Here is a 19,504-nt window from a genome sequence, read left to right as displayed (position 1 = left end):
TTTTTCCAATCCCGAGCAAAGAAAGGATTGATTCAAGAAAAACACAACCGTACCAAACAGAGCCCCTTTCAGCCACATTGTTGGGATACAGTTGGTTTTTGGTCGTGGATGGAAGCATTGGTGGTTGCTCGGCGTCAAAGCCTTCCCGCGCTTTCCAAGCTGGTTTTCTTCAACCAACGCGTCCACCATTCGAGGAGTCTGACTCGTAGTTCGTTGAGTGGATGGGAGTATCTTATCTGCCTCCTGACTCCTGAGGAGTGTGGGGACTTTGGTTCGGAATGTGCCTTCCTTCTCCCGCGCCCTCCAAGGCTCTTTTACTCTTAACCCAGAGGCTCTCGCACCTATCCACATCTAATGCATGAACACAGTGTTGCCAAAGAGGAGACCCTCACTGGCTTTTGACATTGGCTTTTCGCTGAACGTTGTTGAGTTTGGCTCAAGGATAAAGGCATGGATTGGACGATTATGGCCTCACTGGCCAATGGTTAAGTGCGGTAAGTTATGCTTAGATACGTACCTACTACCTCTAACATTGCTCCCAAACTGGTCCTATTCCTGCACACACTCTTAGATACATACAGTAGACATTGAGACTTGTTGCAAGAGGGTAACTTGGTCAGAACGGTTGAAAACAGCCAAAAACAAGGCGAAAAGTCGTTAATATCTCTGGTTGGATGGAGCAGCATCACTCACGGTGATTGGAAGTGTGCAGTGCATCAAAAGCTACCAATTGATCGAGGTAGGCGCAATTCAATGAGGTTTTCCATGTTCAAGGCGATCTTTTGGTGAAGGGTCGACCTTCATGACTTTGATTGGCAAATTCCACCGATGGACTATCTCAAGTAAAAGAGCTTAACTGATCCAATCCAATCAAGATGAAGTCGGTAAAAGGGATCTTTGACAGATAGATGTTCAAGATTTGGTGAGGTGTTGGCAATCCTCTGCTCACCCATGCAATTCAATCTTGGTCTGGTCGTCAACAGTGCGTTTCACGAGAGTTGTTACTAAAGTTTTCTAAACCCTACCTACCACCATGGTCATTGTTCAATGCATGGTAAATGGTTCTGTAGCACAGGTAGATGCTCAGCCGTTAAACCCATCGAGCCGCCAAAGGTTGTTCTCGATCTCTCACATTTGATCGATGAGTTTTGATCTTGGATCTTGGACGCAGAAATTTCGATTCAGAGGCCAATGGCAAATGAAAGGTATTCTTTTATAATTGAAATGCCCATTTTGGATAATTTACATCACAAAATGGATCAAAAATTATATTTATCTCGGGAGGCTCTGATTGAAGATAATCTGGATATGACCAGTAAAAAAATATCAGATCAGGTTGTTCAAGAAGTTTATTTGCCTGCAGAATGAAGCACAAAAAATCCAGAAGCACTGACGTTAGTAGCTACCACATGTCGCGGTTTGAATACAACCAACACTAATCCCTTTTTTCAATGTTTTGGACGTACAGCAACATAGTGTATATTTCTTTGTCAAAAAAAAACATGGTCTGTAAACAAAAAAAATCAAAAGCAATGCCATTTGAATGTATTTAGAACTTTACTTAAGAGCTTTTCGGTCCGAAAAGTGGGAAAAAAGCTCGGTTGCCTTATCGGAGTTGTTTTTAAGCGCAGCATTTTATCTCATCATTGAGGGTCCGAAAATTTAGCACAAAAATCCACAAATGTATAAATGAATAATGAAAATTGAAAGAATTTGTACATCGATTGATAATTCAAGTATTATAGTGGGTTTATAGAGCACTAATTAGCTCAAGTTTCTTACTTTTTACGGGCTTTTAGCTCAATGTGTGGGGAAAATCTAACTTCTTTAAACGTTTGATTAATAAAAAATAAATTTCAAAGCAAACTCATTCTTAAAGCTCCTAAGTTTCGGTTTATATTTTGACGTGCTCTGAAATAACAATTTAGCACCAAATAAAGGGATTGTTTGTGAATTCAGTGTTGACATTGTGACGGGGTAAACGTAAAGAGTAACAGTCCCCGTTAACTGCAGAGTAGAACTGGCCAAACCATGAACGTATGTAAGGAAATAACATGAGTGACTTTTTATCATTCTTCGCTTTTTCAGTTGCTTGAAAATATGTCAAAATGTTAAGAAACAAGATTTCGTTGAATTTTCAAAAAGATGTCAAATATTCTTCTTTTATCATCTTAATACTACAAAGAAAAAAATATTTTGCCCATAAATGGCAGAAATAGACTAAAAATGATTTAGACTAAAAACTATATTTCCTTAGCCACTATGTTCAATAATGGAGGTACGCTGATTCATCTGAATTGACATCAACGTTCGGCGCAAAAGTGAAATAAACTAACTAAGATATATCGCATTTTTAAATTTCAGCAGGGGATTCCGTTCCCCTTGCCAATAAGGAAGTTTGCAAAAAGTTGTTCATAAGACAATCATAGTTCGAATGTCCGTGTCCATTGTTATCGTCACCTCAAGTAATGTTTCAATTTGAGTATTCCAAACCGATATTTGACCCAGTTTTTTATGGCGGACAATGGCTTCAAAGAAACAGAGAGAGCAATAGAATTGGTGGATGGACAATGCAGTCAGTCACGCACTCATAACAGATGCATGCGATTACAAAGGGACTTTTGCCTGCACTTCAAGGTACGATCGATTTATGAACATGACTCATGACGAGATGGGAGAGCCCTAAAAGAACTTTGCAGTATGGTCGGGGCAATCCCACGTTTATGATTATAGCCTGTCAAGAAGCTTCCCCGTTCAATGATCATTTTTAGAAAGACTTGTCCAGGTATGCATTGACAAATGTAGATTCTTTGAAAATATCCCGTGTCAATCTCATGTTTGTTCCCAGTATTTACGTGGAAAATATGTTATGTCACTTATCAGCACTTTTTCTGAAATGGACCTTTTAGTTGTCTTGTTCAAATATTAGGAAACCATTCTCAGACTAAGTAACACTTACGTTACTTTCATTTTTTTACCTTTTTCATATGCCTTCCCAAAACGAAAGGTTAAGCTCATTAACCCTTTCAAAGTTCAAAGTTGACATGTTCGGATGAATTGTAACGACCTCTAGTTTGAAAAAGTGACAAATGCACTCCTTTGAACCAACTCATTCGCTTTTACAAGAACGTGTTTTTCCCCTTTTTTTAATGCAAGTGCAACTTGATCTGGATTTGCGATTGAGAAAGTCAATTTTGCGGCTCTCGACGCATTTATCCTGAGTTCGTTGATACCTGTCGTTCCTTGGAAAAAGGCTTTCTCGCTCTTCTGGAGAAACACAGCATTAAAAAAGGGAACGTGTTGCAAGAAGAACAAAGGGGGATCTCATGTGCCCTGATTATTCGACTCCAGTGAATTTTAATGCCCCTTCTCGTCTCGTCTCTTGTATATCCAAAGGATTCTCTGAACGCCTGGATTGTAAGCCGATACCTTCCCTCATCCGAGCCACACAAAAAAGGTTCACCGATCGAGGCGAAGTTATCGGTTCATCATCAGCTCCCTGTTTACACAGAAAGGCATTGGACATTACGCAAAACTGGTCGCATAGCTAGCTCATCCTAACGAGTAATGGAAATTTAAAGGCCCTCTTCTGTTCATTCAAGGTCGTTCAGAGTGATTTGTGGACAAGGAAGCAATAGGATTCGGATTTTCACGGGGCTCCTCCACCCGACCCCCTCCACCTACATCACCTTCAGTTCCTTTATCCAGCTCTATGTAGATGTACAGTGAAGTTGGCCCTGTGTGTGGTGTGTTCGGCTTCAACCTGTGTATTCTGTTTTTATGGATCGCGGAAGGTGCGTACGTCGTGCCTTACTCCGCCTGAAGGCTCTTCTTACGTACTGAATGTGTACTTGTCGGGCCTGTCTAGGCACTGAAGAGGCACAGCAGCCACCGTGTTTTGAACAAGAACAGTTTGGCTTGGTGACCAGAAATCAGAACAAAAGACATTGTTGGCAATGGAGAAATTCAGTTTTGTTCGAGTGACAATGATTGGTTCATTCACCGCTTTGTGAAGGCCCATCCCCCGCAAGGCCCAAGGACGTGTCAGAATGTCTTCCTATGGACGAGGCAGAGACTCTTATATCCCTCCATATGGACCGAGCAGACTTCATCCGTATGATTATCCGTCATGGGGATATGTGGTCTTGTATCTGGTGGTGATTACAGGAAGCTTGGTGGGCAATGGCCTTTTTCTAGTCACTTTGCGGAAGAATAAGGTCCTTCACAGAACAGCGCACTACTTATTTGGGGCCTTGGCTGTGAGGGACATTGTTGTGACCTTACTCGTCATTCCATTCGTCATCGATCAGGTAAGTGGAATAACTCGAAAAAGGAGAAACCTAAAAAATGTCCTATCACTATAAGTGGTAAAACGAGACTAAGTTTCAACCTTTGTGATAAAGCAGCTTAACAAGCTCCGAACGTTCTTTCGACCCAAAAAACACTTAAAATAAAGGGTTGATAAAAATTGCCGCAAGACGCTCGTGAGAGAAACTGTTATTTTTAGTCAAAACATGAACCTTGAACAAAGCGTTCAAGAACAACACACTGAATTTTCTTAATTTAATACCTGGTTAATCCTAAAGCAACCGCCGAATAAAGATTGTTAGAGAACATCATACCCTTAACAAGCCTGGTGGCGCCACGTGCATTTACTGAAAGATTACCTTGCTAACCTACAAAAACTAGTCAACTATATTATCTGTGTCAATTATAAATGACCGTCTTCTCTTTATCCATACTATTTGAACTTCCTAAACATATCTAGAGCCAAAAGAAGGTGGAAAAAATATGGAAGCATTCTTTTGGCCTTGTTTGACCTAATTGGGGAGCCACCTACTGATGAAGTTTAAGTAATACGATTTGCAACCTATCATAAGAGTTGTTTACAGGGTTGCCTCAATTCATTGCCTTGCTGAACAAGAAATACTCTGAAATTATTCGCAAATGTTTTTGCAGCTATCAAAAGAAAGGTGTTTCTTAATATCAATGCAACATATTCGATTCCCCAGAGTATCTCAGTTACGAACGTGCGACCCTCAACGAACTTTTTGAAGCCCAAACAGAAAGAAACTCACGCTAAGGAAAATTATTATTAAGATTATGCAAAGATAGTTTTGAGCAAGTACGCTTCTTGCAGAATCCAGTTTTAGCAACAACCTGCTCCTTTGTGGGTATGNAAGGTGTTTCTTAATATCAATGCAACATATTCGCTTCCCCAAAGTATCTCATCCTTTTGATGTTAGAATGGTTTTGATGATAATCAATAAATATCAGGTACATCGGTTAACTCGTTGCGAACGTGCGACCCTCAACGAGCTTTTTGACGCCCAAACAGAAAGAAAACCACGTTAGGGAAAATCATTATTAAGATTATGCAAAGATAGTTTTGAACAAGTACTCTTCTTGCAGAATCCAGTTTTAGCAACAACCTGCTCCTTTGTGGGTATCGTCAATGTTTTTATTCCAATGATGATGCTTAGTAAAATATGTGATAGGATTCAAATGGAAAAACCCCTTCGTTGTAACGGCCTAAAACCCTGAATTCACAAGTACATTACATAATCATATTTCTCAATTAAGCCTGTAGGTTGGTTGTGGTATAATTTTTGCTTTACTAAACTATAGAGATTACTTAAACAATCGAAAAAAATCCAAAAAGCAAAATTAGGAAGTCCGGTAACATTTGCGTTATATCAAGGTCAAAAATGTTGACGCACTTTCCTTCACTTTGATTCAAGCGACAAGGCTCATAAACACTTTAACCGAGTTCAAACTGGGCCTTTTATCTGATCTTTTATCACGCATTACAGGAAGGCATACCTAAAAATGCCATTGTGGAAATTTAGAATGTCTAGATGTGGAGACCTTAATCTAGATTACAGCATTGAGTGACACATGTATGGCAATTGTTTTTTCTTTTCATTTCAGTCAGTGAAAATGATGGAATGGCGATCAGGCGAAGTTTTATGTAAAATGTTCACATTCTTGAACGCCAGCACCATTGCAACGCATGCCTTCTTGATTCTGATCATCACCGCCTTTTTGTACACATGGTACAGAAAAAATGAGGCCTATGTCACTGAAGACGGACAGACCGTGGTTCGACAAAACAAGTGAGTGTTTCCTTATCTTACAATATACCTGCCGACAAAATATCCATTGGGAATTAATTATTACCAACACGATCGACAAAGTCTCGCGCTTTGATGCACTGGAATTTATAAACTCATCAATCTTTTCAGAATGCACAAGTGGGCCATTCCATTAGCTTGGGTTATTGGGCTCGGTTTAGCAATCCCGGCCGGAGCCATTGCTTATGATGCGCGAAATATTATGACTGGTATCCAGACTTGCGTTGTGTGGGACGGTCGGGGCCAGAATAACAGCAACTTTTGGGTCCAACTAAGTTTGATCCTCGTTGGTTTTTTCTTACCGCTGATCCTGCTTTTGTTTCCTTTGATCGCCCTTACCATGCAGCTTTGTGGAGCCCGCGAACCGCACTTAAATCATCCTCACAATCGGATCGCAGGCATTGCCGCTTGTTTAGCCCTGGTATTTCTTGGAACTCAGGCTCCTGCCCAGATTTACATGCTATTAAATTTGTTCCAACAAAGTACCTTCGGGTTCAGAACCAGTGGCCTCCGACAATCCACTCCTTACATGGTGACCGCTTTCGAAACCGACATGATCATGAACGCCGTTGTTTATGTAGCTTGTATGATTCACCCTATTCTGTATTTTTCCATCAATCCGGATTATAGAGCCGGATTGAAAGTGGCATGGAACGACCTATCTTGTAACAAGGATCCCGTCAGGGTAAAGCTTGATTCTTTACACAAGAATGATCACCCCATGGCTGACGGCAACCATTATTTTTGCAGATGCAACGGCAAGAAGAGCAAAAGAAGCAAAGACAACAACAGCAAAGGCAATATCCGGCCCGAAATCGGGCCCCGCCAATCCTGAGGCAAGGTCAAGAACAATTGTTGCCCAATCGCCAGCCCCAAATCATGGCAGGGCCTCAGAGACCCGGTCAAGTCCCAGTCCAATACTATCCCTACCCTCAGCCGCAACATCCACAACCAAATCCCGGTGTCTTCCAACAAAGCTATCCTAACCAACCGCCTCAACAACTGATGCCGGATCAACAGTTCTTGGACAATAGTTTCGAGCGCCTGTCACCTCAATTGCCACCCGTATTCGAGTACAATGGACTCAAGTACATGGACACAGCCCGTATCGAGCCGCGCATTGGGTACTCACCCCAGAAGACCCCGGAGAAGACTCCGGAGATGAAACGCTACATGAATGCGCCCTTCACCACGCCCTTGCGCAGTCCTCCGCCAATGGAAATGATGGACTTGAGCCCCAAAGGGCCTCTGGCCACTTCCGAGACTCAGGAGTTCAAGCTTGAGTCTATGGAGAGTAGTCCAGGAAACACCTTAAGGTCGAGGAGGTTACGTGAGGAATTTGAGGAAAACATCGAACAATTGGATGCTAGCCCAAGATCGAAGCAAAGAAGGAAAACCCAAGAATCTCAGCAGGTAAATGACACTTTAAAAGTGATTGGGGAAGACTTGAATGGAGTACTGATATTTTTTATAATCTTTCTCTTCCATTGAAGCTTTGACTACCATGTCCTTGACTAATGGTACCTAATGTGCATGCAACAAAGTAGTTCCCTTGTTCGGGAACAGCTGTCTTCGTTTTGGTGTTGGCAGTAAATTTACTGCTCTTTAAAGGTTGATTGTCTTAACCTTCAACTATTGCAAATCATATTTTCCTATTCACCTTTCTCCAAGTCCATTGAAAGTATGTTATTTGTGCCCTCTTTCCTTGTTGTGTGCTAACATTTGATCGGCCATTATTCTTTATCACGCAAGATTTGCTTAACATGGCAATTTTTTATTTTAGACCTCGGGATATTCCAGTTCGAATGGAACAGGGAGGTCGTCAAGTCGTCCCATAAGCCCCCTTGAACGTCCTGTCAGTCGGCAATCTGGTGTGGAAATTATTGTTACTGGTCGTACACGCTCTCGCACCGATTTGTGTCCAGATGTTCCAAGGTCCAAGTTTGAGCACAGTGTCTAAAATTGAATGTTAAATGAAATTGCCAATCTCAAAGAATGAGGAAAAAAAACCGGAAAGCTATTGAGAAGAGATTGATCTCAATGTAACCAAAACCTATATAATTGCATCGAAAAATGAACTGTACCCTGAGAGAACAAATAATATATCAGTGAAATTGTGAACTAAACTTTTATTCTATCTACCAGCACATTTTGAGATATTCTTACATTTTAGAAACACATGTTTAAATTGTGAAGTAATGAAGACTTATAAAAATAGATCACACCACAGTCAAGTTTTGTTGAAGGTATTCACCCAGTGTATCCGATTTTGATTTGTTCATCACTCCTCATAAGGATTCACCTATAAAATGATAAAGTATGTGAATGAAATACCCTTACACGGCCCCTCAAAATCCCAACTTACAAGGCTGGGCGTTTTATGAGTGCAGATATAACGTGCATTAAAACTAGATTCATTTAAGATCAATTATATTGCATTCAAAATTGATCAGCAAACTAAAACAAACTTATAATTTGAACATGACTTGAACTTTAAGGATGTTTTTAACGAAGATTTAGTCTAACAAAAGGGTTCCAAGTCCCATTTTTACTATTGAATTCGTGCACGAGCAAAAACGCCCACTCCTGTTAGCAAAGAACAAACAAACTGGCAAAGCAAAACAGGGGCATGCAACAAAGCGAAAGAAAGAAAGAAAGGAAATTTAGGCAAAGTATTCACGAAACCACTCCTTTAAACGTGTTCGTACCTCAGTAAGAATGGACAGCAATTTTCATGAAGTAGTCAAGAAGCACATACAAGAAGAGTGAAAATTGTGTTGAATAATTGGGCGTATGTCTCGAGAAAAGGATGCTATTCTACAATGCGTGGTACTTTTTATAGACTCGCGTTAAAGGTCGTACGAATTGTTGGTAGATCCCTTGACGGATGTGATGAGGCGATTGGCGACGGTGCGCAATTGTCGGACTATAACAACTGCAAGTGAAAAGATCAAATACGCCTTATTCATATGGTCGTTTCCTGTGGCTGCCAAATCTGAATTTTGTCTTTCATATCATCAGTTGAAGGGAATCTATGTTGATTAGCATTGATAGCTTTCGTTGTGATCTCTTTGTTTGTGCCGGAGTGCGCATTTTCAAACATTCGTGCACGGGTCTTCAATTTCTTTGAACAGGGAGCTTGTTGCTTGTGAGACATTTAAAGAGATTTATGAGCACGGATAGTAGTACGCCTCATAAACGAAGTGACACAAAAAATCCTTCCATCCGTAAAACATATTTCCTTCCTTTCCCCTCACACGTCTTTATTGTGAAGTACCACACTATTTTCTACATTTCAGCAGCAGAGTTGGCAAAAATTTCAATAACGAAAACGTATTCACGAGTCAAGTTACGTACCATGCTTTTGAGAATTGCCGATCGGAGACTTGGCATGTCCATTTCCGTTTGATTGCGGAATCGCTCCCATTTCCGCAATTTTGAGGTCTTTGTTCAATTGGTGCTGCAGAATTATCGCTCGGATCTAGTGAATTAACCAGACCGATTTTTTCAATATCCATATCCTCTTTGACTGATCAAGTTTGACGGCCATTTCAAACTAGACGATCATCTTACCTCTTGGTAGAAAGGAACGATCACAATGAATGTGGCTGCGATAAAAGCCCATCCTCGGCTGACAATCGTCCAAATATTGAATTGCGTTAAATCGAAGATTCCCACACTGAGCATCGAACCCGGCCAAATGCAAATGAACAAGGCCGTAAAGAATAATCCAGCTATGTAGGCGGTGATCTTGGCGGCACGGAACTTGCGGATGACAATGTCCAAAGGAGGCCGATCGTGGAATCTGTCTCCCTCCTCAAGTTGCAATTCGCCCTAAAATAGTTTCGAATGTTTCATTACTCCACCATATGGTAAAAGTAAGTGACTAGAGCCGTTTTTTTTTAAACGCTCGTACCTCTGAGTTAAAGCTTGAACATTACGCAGAATGAGCATTTACTCACCTCTTTGGCCAGTGTAGTTTCATACCAGTTAACGTCCAAGCCCCTAACTCCAAGGTACGAGCTTTAAAAAACTAGCTTTAGGTCCGATTGTTGCCCGCAATTGCTTACCCATCGTAAGTACGGTGCACAATGGAATGTGCCCTGCATTAGCAAATGATCTTTGATTGACCTACAATGTACCTCATATAATCCTTAGTACTTAACAACGCTTCAGGATGTTCCTGTTTTGATTCTAAACTAGCCTTGTTGCTCATACCAAAGTCAATAAGAAAGCATACTCAGCCATAAATAGAGAACTCGTTGAAGTACGAGTGAGAGCACATGTAGTAACGTGTACCGTTCTCAAAAAAGATTAAAGTAAGCGATCGGCCTAATGATAGACAAACACACAGGGTACAACTAATATGAGTTTGTTTGATTTAGTTAGTCAAGGGCAGGAGAAATGCAAGTACACAATGAGTAAGTACACCGTACCTTATACACTTGGACCCAAGGCGACAATGGATTGTCAATGTCTCGCGTTTTTTCCCATTCTGCTTCAACTTCTTCAGAGGTCATGGATTTCCTTGTTAAGATGGACACGACAAAGGCGAAAAGAGCTCCACAAGAAATGGACATCATGTTGCCTAACAGCATTGGAAATTCCTGAAAGTAATAACAAGCTCGAATGGAACGGATCCATCGCTAGACCTTAACTTGGGATTCATCTCCGTTGGGCTTCATTGGACTTGTCCTTTGAGCTTGCTTCAACTCAGTCATAGGGCAAGGAAGTCGTGCCTGAGAACTGTCGTGACGTCACAAGAAGGTCATGCTCATCCTTCAATGCATGCCATGACAGATCATTTTTTCTGGCCAAAGGCCAGGCTCTAAGTTCCAAGTTCAGACAACAAAGCTTCTTGTCAACATTCTCGTTCACTTCGTGGACTATGAGCAGTCAGAATGTTTCGACACGTTCGGGATTCTGGGTCCGAAGATGATAATTATCGGTCAAATGTTTTTGAGGGCTTCTTACTCTCTCGTCTCGAACAGAACAGGAGTAGACAAGGTTGCTTTATCGACGTCCTTCACAATGGACGATTATTCCTTCTAACACATTTTCGTTCTCAACCGCATTCCTGGGAGTATCTAGCCTTGGCGAGATGAGTACAAATCGAACTACACGTTCGTACAACGAGACTTCCCCAGCAGATGAAACGTACTGTTCATACAGCACGCTGTACTGCTAGAATGCTTCTTACCTCTCCCGTGTTCTTCACGAACACACTTGCACCCAAACCTCCCTCGTATTTTGAGGCATAGAAAAGCCAGCTTGATATTCCACAAATACATCCACCGACCACACCGCTCATCATGCCTGAAATTCAATGGGAGTGGTCAGAAGCAATGCCTGTTTAGAGATGAGAATGATTATTGATTGATCTTAAAGCTAACATGTATTGAAAGTAAAAAGTGAAGTGCAACTCAGTGATGGTTGAAATATATCAAAATGTCAAGTCATTTAACAAAGTTTGAACCCAGTGACGTTTTCCTCTCCCTGCAAGCATTGTGAAACTTTATAATGAATGTTATTATAAGCTAAAGTGACGCAAACATTTTGTCCCCATTTCTGTAACAAAAAGCACTCTTCTTCAAGTAAAAACCATTGGCACGGTTATCAACAATCATTCTAAAACCGGTTTGACATTGGTGCATGACATTGCTTCTTATAGCATGATATGGGAAAAATGGAGATGTTCAAACGTTGCACAAGGAAGTGATCAAACGTTTATTTCAAATAGCTGCAGGTGAATCGAACCCTCGAGTTTGATCGCTTAAAAAAAACACTCATATTTGTTTTGACGGAGATCTACGTAGGTAAAACACCGTCCCTTCAAAAAGCATATCTTTGCTTGGAAGACAGAAATTGTGACCGTAATCGTTCTACGCATTGCACGAATTCGATTTTGCTTTTGTCGACATTCTGTTTCGGGGGGGGGGGCGATTGAGCATTTCCCATCGCACAAACTGAACCCACGCCTTCACAAAGATTATCTGACCATTGCACCCAATCTCAAGACGAGAAAGGGTTAATGGGCTTTGTTCTGACCTAAACTAGTTTTGTCTAGATTCGTGTTGTTGTTCTTACCTAGAGCTGTGGCTCTGGCCCACAAAATGGACAAGGCAATTGGAACAACACTGGATGCGATCAGGATTCCGGTGAAATAGTAAGTCCAAGCCAAGTTGAGGTCCACTGCCCAACAGAACAGACAAAGCGGGATGGACAAGAATGTACAGAGGACAATGCACCAGTTCTTGTAGCCCAAAAGTTGCTCCTGATACTCTTTGTAGTCTTTATGGATGGGACACTCGTAATGGGGTTTGACCAATCCTTTGGCCTTAGATCTCTTCAACGTGTCGGTCTGTGGGGAAAAAATGATCATTCCGGTGCTGGCATACATTTCCGGCTCCTAAAAAACCGCAGCCACTTACCGCACATCCTTCACACCCTGTGGCACTTGGACATTGGCACAATTCAGAATCTTCCAGACCTGGGAAACGGATATATTTGGCGCAGATAATGCATTGGCCACTCTTAAGGCCGGGTCTGAAAGGCTGGATGTAGGCTTGATAGACGTCATAGATCAGAATAGAGGCCACGGCAATCACTTCAGCCGAACCCGTGGACATCACGGCCATAAGAATCAGAAATAGGATGGCGTATTCGCCCGTGGTTCCCAAAAGCTTCTGAGCCACCAAAGGGGCGGCCAGACCTTTGAATAAATATAGAGGGATTGAATACTTATTTCATGACCTACGGACGCTAGCTCACCTTTAGCCACATCACTGTCCGTGAGCAAGGGTGCGCCTTGAGCGCTGCTCATCCCCAAATAAGCCATTCCCATGGTGGTGGCCAATGAGAATGGGATGGCAAACCAAGTGAGTCCCCCTAGAATGAAACCCCAGACGCCCTACGAGAAACAAAGGCTGAAATTAGCTCTCTCTAAAGTCATCAATGGTCGGACCTGAACACACGCGTACTAGATTGGTCTGATTCACAATAAGCTGTTGAGTGGTTTATTAAAGCGTACTCACGGGTTTAGCAGCCCTACGAGAGGATCTGGAATTGAGGGGTAAATACACTTACTTGAAGGGGCTTGGCTGCCACAGAGCTCTGCCAATAAGCCTGGTCGCAGAACACTGTACCAAAGTTACCCACAATATTAACAATTCCAAAGACGAGTCCACCTAGTAGAGCGTTGGTAAACATTAAAAGAAAAAAAAGATAAGTCGATTTAGCAAGCGAGAAGTGGGTGTGAATCCAGGAAGAGAGAGAGAGAGAGAGATGGGGAAAGGCTGCTAAGGGCATCATTGGAGGACATCCCACGATGGAATTCGTTCGATCGACGGCGAAAATACCCGTACCTAGTACTTACCTTGCTCTCCTTCAAGACGCTGCACTCATGTCGGCCCTTAATCAAATCAGAAGTTAAAAAAGGTGTCGGATTGCAGTGTGTCTCTTATCGAGAGGTCAGACTTCTACGGATCTGTTTTTGCTCTTACGGCTACAAGATCAAAGTAGACAAAGTGAAGCTCTCTTTGTGGACCCAGAAAGCTTCCTTGGAGACACGGAATTTGGCAACTGGATCACATTGCGTGCCGACTTGCAAAAGCGAGAATGCATTTTCGCTATCAATCAGTTTTTATCACGACTTTCGAGACAAAATTCAGATGAGGCTGCAACCTTCATCCTCGAATGACTTTCGGGCTGTCAAACTTTTCGCTTTTTGTGTGTGGAAATTTGACCTCAAAATCTGACCTTGGACATGCCTGTACACCAAAATGCTTTCAAAGACGTAGAACCCAAGAGGATTAAAAAAGTGGACTCACCTGACGAGAAGAAGGTCAGGTAGCTGTCATTCTTGTTTCCATCAGGAGCTTTCCAACAGGAAATGAAATCAAATACCGCTTCGGAGTTACCAAATGGATTTTCGGGATTATTTCCAGGGTTGTAAAATACCTTGGTGGGAGGAAAAAAATTCTGCTGATGGGACAGTGTTTCCAAGAAAAGCACTAAAGACACCACATTGGCAGCTTCCTCAATACCGCTCCAATCACACTTTTTAACATACTCTTTCAAGCTCTTACCTCTACAATCAACATGATGATTAGAACAAAGATCATCGCTGTATTGAAGTATGACACATAGAAAGTGGCACCTAAGCCTCCAATAAGCGTGTATCCGCCAATCACCACGGCCAAAAGCATTGCCGCCAATTCCGGGCTCAGATCCTTGACCAACGAGTTCAAAACCGCTGTGCCCGCAATCGTCAAAGACATCATCACGATGAGGTTGGTGAAGAACGCGAAGCAACAAAAGGTCAAGTGAGTTCGCTTCCCGAATCGAGCCTTGATAACCTAATAGAAGGTGAGGGTTGTCCCAGTTTGTCAGATAATTTCTACTGAAGATCACAAAATGAGTGTTGTTTTGAAAGTAGCCTAACCTGAAGGAATGTCTTGGCTCCTGGTGCTCGGGTTTTTAACATGATGGACAAGATGGCAAACAAGATGATTTGAATGGCAGCGCCACCCGCGTACCAATATGGTCCACTAATTCCATACTGAAGAATAATCATAAGTTTTAAGAACATTTTCCATGGATGTCAATCATATTTACTTAAAGTTCCCAAACAATCTTAATGTTGTACAAGAAAAATATTTCAACGTTTTCTTTGGGAGTTCTGGCATCTACGATCAGTTGTCTTCATATGCAACCAACCTTTTTCCATGACAATAAATTTGCTTGACATAGGAGTCGTGGAAATGGGTGTAAACAATGATCTTTTTTTTAAATTTACTTTACCTTGCTGGCCACCGTAGAAGACTGCAGGAGAGTTGCAGACCAAGTCCATTGGGACACAATGGTTGTAGCTGTCAAGCCAATGCTAACTTTGCCACCAGCGTCAAAAGCCGTGTCCAAATTATCAGCATCATGGTAAACGTGTTTCCGCACCTGATTGATTAGAGGTCAAACATACAGGTAAACCATGGAACATTTTTTTAGGCGCAACTCACCATCTGAAAGGCCTGAGCAATCCCAGCTGCAAAAAGGCCCACAAAAAGAAACAGAAGCATGGCCATTCCCAATCCAACAGTTGGGATCACGCCCAATGAAGGTCCTCCGTTGGCTAATGTTTTTTGCCGCTCCTTGAAAACTCGATCCGTGCATTGTTTGATTCCAATACTTTCGGATTGGATGATAGTGTCAGTGTAGTATTTGGCCAAAGTGGCTGGAGGGATCCGTTTGGGTGCTGGATCCTCGAATTGGGCATGAGCTTGGGCCAAGAGCACCACAAGGAACAAAATTGCCAATTTTGTCATGGTCACTTCCTTCTGGAATGACAAAATTCTGAATTATTGCTGAACTTACCAATCAGTTGGACCGTTCTTTTCGCTTTTTCGATTTTATGTTGAAGTGTTAAAATTGTCTTCTAGTTTTTCAATGTTTTGACTTGGACTAATTTTTCGGTCTCGAAGAATCAATACATCAATGCATGCATAACTTTTCCCAATTGGGATGGAGAAGAGGCGGAAAAATCATTCCAAATTGTGTGTGAATACTGAATTAACTGATGTGACTCCATATTTCAAAGGCCTAATCTCATTGTCGAGAGGTAACGTAGCTTGTGTTCAAACAAAACTTGTTTTTTTGGAACTATCGTCCTATTTTTCATGAAAGTTTATTAAGAGGTGAAACCTAAATGTCCTCAAAATAGCAAACTCCTCTACGCTCTACTGTACAAAACTAACCCCTCAAAGATTCCGTTTGAAAGAATCAAGTTACCCCTCTGAACAATAATGCCCACCTATGTAAGAATGCTACTGGAACAAGTCCAGTAGTGGAGCAACTCCAAGGTTGAGTCATAGACCCAAACTGCGACTTTCATGAATGGAACACGAACAAAGCCGCTCTCTTGCTCATCTCGAGGACGTAACACATATCGCCTGGCCGTAAAACCCTTGTTTTGGCAAGTGAACAAAAATCAAGCTTTCTTACACGTCATTCCTCTAGATTGAAAAAGTGGAAAATTAATGTTTTCCTGTTTTTTTTTACTTAATACATGTTTCGCAGCTTCACGAAGAAATCCGTATTCTTTGCGGTTTAATTTCGACCTACTGCACTTTTTATGTTTTTTATTAAGGTCCAGTCAACTTGCTTAAGATAATTTTCCTCATTTTACCTTAAGTTATTGAAGTGCAAATTCAGCATGATTAGTCTCAAGCACACGTTCCGTAGATTTATTGACAAGCTGAGGGCATCTTGATCATGTTTTATTTAGTAAGATTTTACGTCGTAAAAAGTAACATGAGCTTGTAATGACCAGGTATTTCCAAGTAAATGGCTAAGCTGACTCCCTGAAGAAACAAATAAGAATTTGTCTCGTGCTTCTGTTTCATTGTTCTTAACGTAAAAAAATGTCACGTATGTTACATAACAAAAGAAGAAAAGCGAAATGCTGAAGTTTAACAAAATACATTCAGTTTGACTGTAAACTTTTTCTTCCATAGTAAAATGTCCGAAACTCATCGGAAAAAGGCGAGTTCATTTGCAAAAGGATAACAATCCACTTTTATTATTTCATTTTAGTAACAAGAGCAAAAATAAGTGGCCATGCAAAACATACGAATAACACTTGAGATATTGTTTATAACCTCATGACTTGAACGAACTGACCTTTTATGGGAATCTCTTTGAACCCCAATGCAAGCTCATTTTTTGCTTGCACATCCAAAATTAGGATCAAGCGTTAAAAATGACGGCCGTGTTTGATTTTGTTACACTAAATGCGAAGCCTTCTAGCAAGGTGAGAGTCTGCACTCCAGAAAAAGCAAGATGTGCAATTTGTTTATTCAGACACATTCTTGTGTCTGACAGGAAAGAAAATATGCTACCCAGTCATTTTACACAAATTGAACAGAAGATGGTTTGATACGTTCCAACAATAAAAACAAAAAAACGCAAGCAGAAGACGTTAAAAGTTGGTTGGCTTTGACATTTTTATCTTTGGTTACTCAATTGAAACTTAATTTATTTACAATTGGCTTCAGCTTAAAGGGTCAAATTGGGTGTGTGTGATCTTTTATGTGATCACACCTTGATTATTAAGTTTCTCATTGGTTGTTGTTTAAGAAAAACATAAGCCTTGGTATCACATAGCCGATCAAATCATTTAATACAAACATCAAGTAAGCCTCGCTATTGTAGACTCAGGCTTAGAAACTCGAAGAAAGTTTGTCCTATGGGAATATATTGAGTCAGTGCCTTACGGACTCACACTTTTTCCAGACTTTGACCGTTTCTAAATGGTCAATTTTTTAATATTGTATGCTTTTTGACAGTTACAATTTACAATTCCAGAGCTGAAGAATTCATTCCCAAATCGAAATAAAAGATATATTTTAGAAGCATGGGGTCGAAAAAATAAGTTTTAGTTTCAAGGTGTGTATTTTCTGCATATTGGTGCTTAAAGTACGGACATGTTGTTGGTCTTTCTTCAATTTGATTTGGAACACATCTTAGAAAGCAACATTTGGAAAAAGTAGCCAATCGATCTGAAGAAAGCGATAAAGCTAAAGACTTGAGGGAACTTGATTGTTGAGCGTATGTCATATCCAAATGTACTAGGAACTAGTTGATACAACCCATATTCCCCATCTGATTTTGAAAGACCCCCCAAACCGACAGATATGGATTGCCCTCGAAAATAAAGCACCGATTGCCAACCGCCCATAAAATATTGATGAATATTTACGCCAGAGAAATAGCTCAAGTCAAACATATTTCGTATTATGTCGCGTTTATGTAACTCTTCTGTTGGGACACATTCTCTACTCGGCTTAAGATCTGACCTCAATTCCACCAATAAAAAAATCTTCATTGTGAAACTAACTTTAGAACAAGACTCTGAGGTCTTTATTTCATAGCCCTATCAATGTTCCCAAAGTTCCAGCCCCTTTCAAACAAACCACAAAGATAGGAAAATTGAAATACCAACCAATTAGCTTACCTCCGCCCGATTTTGGCTGAAAAGTCACTAGAAAAAAAGATTCACACAATATTCTGAGACTCTTTTCTTGGGCTCTAAAGGAGCACACTGAGTGTCTTAGCCTCCGTTAATTGACTGATGAGAGGAGCGCAAGCTTGGATTGTCCGTAACCCTGAGGCGACTTCCAGATCTCAGAGCTCCGGCCTATCAAGCCACCCGTCGTCCGTCGATCAATGGGGAAGAGAGCTAAATCAGTAAGCGTGCTCTAAAGCGCTCTGACATTTAGAGAAACAAACTTCTGGACGTGAAGGCATTCGAAGCATGGAGTAAGTCTTTGGAAGGTAAAGATATAAACTTACGATTTTTCATACCTTCATGTGCCCCAAGAAATATTTCAGGTTCAACAGTTAACTTAATTTTATAATCTTTATTGCGACTCTTGGTCATGTCATGGCGTAAAAGTAACTGTAAAATTAAATCTGATGTATATACATTATACAAAATGGTAAAACAAGAAGAATGTCAAATGTCAAATTCTTTTGCTAGAAACGTTCACTTTACTGACCAATGATACTTAGTTGGAAAAAATGAATTTACCTTATTAGTCGAAATTTCAACTTGGAACCAAAGGGACGCAAACTCATCATTAATTGTTGTTGTAATGTGCCAACAAGGCAAATGTCATGAAGTAATGGTACATGGGGTCAAGGTAAATGAACTCAACTTTAATCTTATTACAAAACGCGTAAGTGGGAAATCTAGAACAATGCGAATCTAGAGCCTCAAATTAATAAAACCAAATTTCAGATCAATTGTACAATCAAATTCTAGCCAGATCTACCAACTTCATGATAAAACAAATGCCACATCAATCGAACGATGAATGATGGTTGATATTATCAAACCGAGTAGCACTAGAGAGCCACAAAACACCATTTTTTCGTAGTTTTTGGACAATGGTGGGCATCCAATCGTTTGACCTAAATTGCTAGTTGACACCCGTTTTCACATTTTTATGCAGTTTAGGCTTTTTTGGGGCTGATTTGTGTGGCCAGAAAAGTTGCATTTTCAGTATTTTGGTCAGACATTGGCATGCCTGACGTTTAACAATTCAGGATGTTGCCTGTTATCTCTCTTTAGGGCACAAACACTGAAAATATTGAATGAGCATATTTTGTTAAACAAACTCCCACAAACAACAACCCACTGAGCACGTTCAAAGAATGACATTGCCTTGAGTCAATTTCTAATAAAACAAGTAGGTTTCCTCAAGCATACAACCTGACGATCTCCGGGAAGGATTTGAATTTTCCTGCCCATGCAGTGACTACAGTGCCCATTCCGGACACACTGACACCAATCATCGAAATTTGAAGAGCCCCTA

At 40.9% G+C, this 19,504-nt stretch overlaps 2 protein-coding genes across 6 annotated transcripts; one reads left to right on the top strand and one right to left on the bottom strand.

Annotated features, from left to right (window-relative positions):
* Positions 1–583: 583 nt before the first annotated feature.
* LOC131891297 (neuropeptide FF receptor 1-like) lies at positions 584–8,260 on the top strand. 2 transcript variants are annotated; one of them, XR_009374386.1, is made up of 7 exons: positions 584–739; positions 3,603–4,310; positions 5,932–6,116; positions 6,246–6,819; positions 6,885–7,547; positions 7,628–7,815; positions 7,918–8,059. XR_009374386.1 is itself a non-coding variant. In XM_059240824.1 (6 exons), the coding sequence occupies exons 2-6, from the start codon at positions 4,050–4,052 to the stop codon at positions 8,092–8,094; spliced, it is 1,860 nt and encodes a 619-aa protein (XP_059096807.1). In that variant the 5' UTR covers positions 584–739; positions 3,603–4,049; the 3' UTR covers positions 8,095–8,260. The 2 variants fall into 2 exon arrangements, 1 of the variants encoding a protein (XP_059096807.1); XM_059240824.1 differs by lacking the exon at positions 7,628–7,815 and having other exon boundaries at positions 7,918–8,260.
* Positions 8,248–18,302, bottom strand: LOC131891278 (uncharacterized). Of its 4 annotated transcripts, none has more exons than XR_009374384.1 (16): positions 18,142–18,302; positions 15,149–15,466; positions 14,937–15,086; positions 14,578–14,694; positions 14,222–14,491; positions 13,964–14,093; positions 13,221–13,321; positions 12,906–13,044; positions 12,566–12,846; positions 12,222–12,495; positions 11,335–11,450; positions 10,571–10,741; positions 9,708–9,968; positions 9,492–9,615; positions 8,843–9,069; positions 8,248–8,436 (listed from the first exon to the last, which is right to left on the bottom strand). XR_009374384.1 is itself a non-coding variant. In XM_059240813.1 (16 exons), exons 2-16 carry the CDS (start codon positions 15,452–15,454, stop codon positions 8,433–8,435), a joined length of 2,517 nt encoding a protein of 838 aa, XP_059096796.1. In that variant the 5' UTR covers positions 15,455–15,466; positions 18,142–18,302; the 3' UTR covers positions 8,248–8,432. The 4 variants fall into 4 exon arrangements, 2 of the variants coding, with proteins under 2 accessions (XP_059096796.1, XP_059096801.1); XR_009374385.1 differs by having other exon boundaries at positions 15,149–15,463; positions 18,142–18,272; XM_059240813.1 differs by having other exon boundaries at positions 8,997–9,069.
* Between the last annotated feature and the right edge of the window lie 1,202 nt (positions 18,303–19,504).

The sequence above is a fragment of the Tigriopus californicus genome, chromosome 2 (genome assembly GCF_007210705.1).
Source record: "Tigriopus californicus strain San Diego chromosome 2, Tcal_SD_v2.1, whole genome shotgun sequence".
NCBI lineage: Eukaryota > Metazoa > Arthropoda > Copepoda > Harpacticoida > Harpacticidae > Tigriopus > Tigriopus californicus.
The sequence above is the reverse complement of the archived record's forward strand: the minus strand, read 5'-3'. Positions and strand labels throughout refer to the sequence as shown.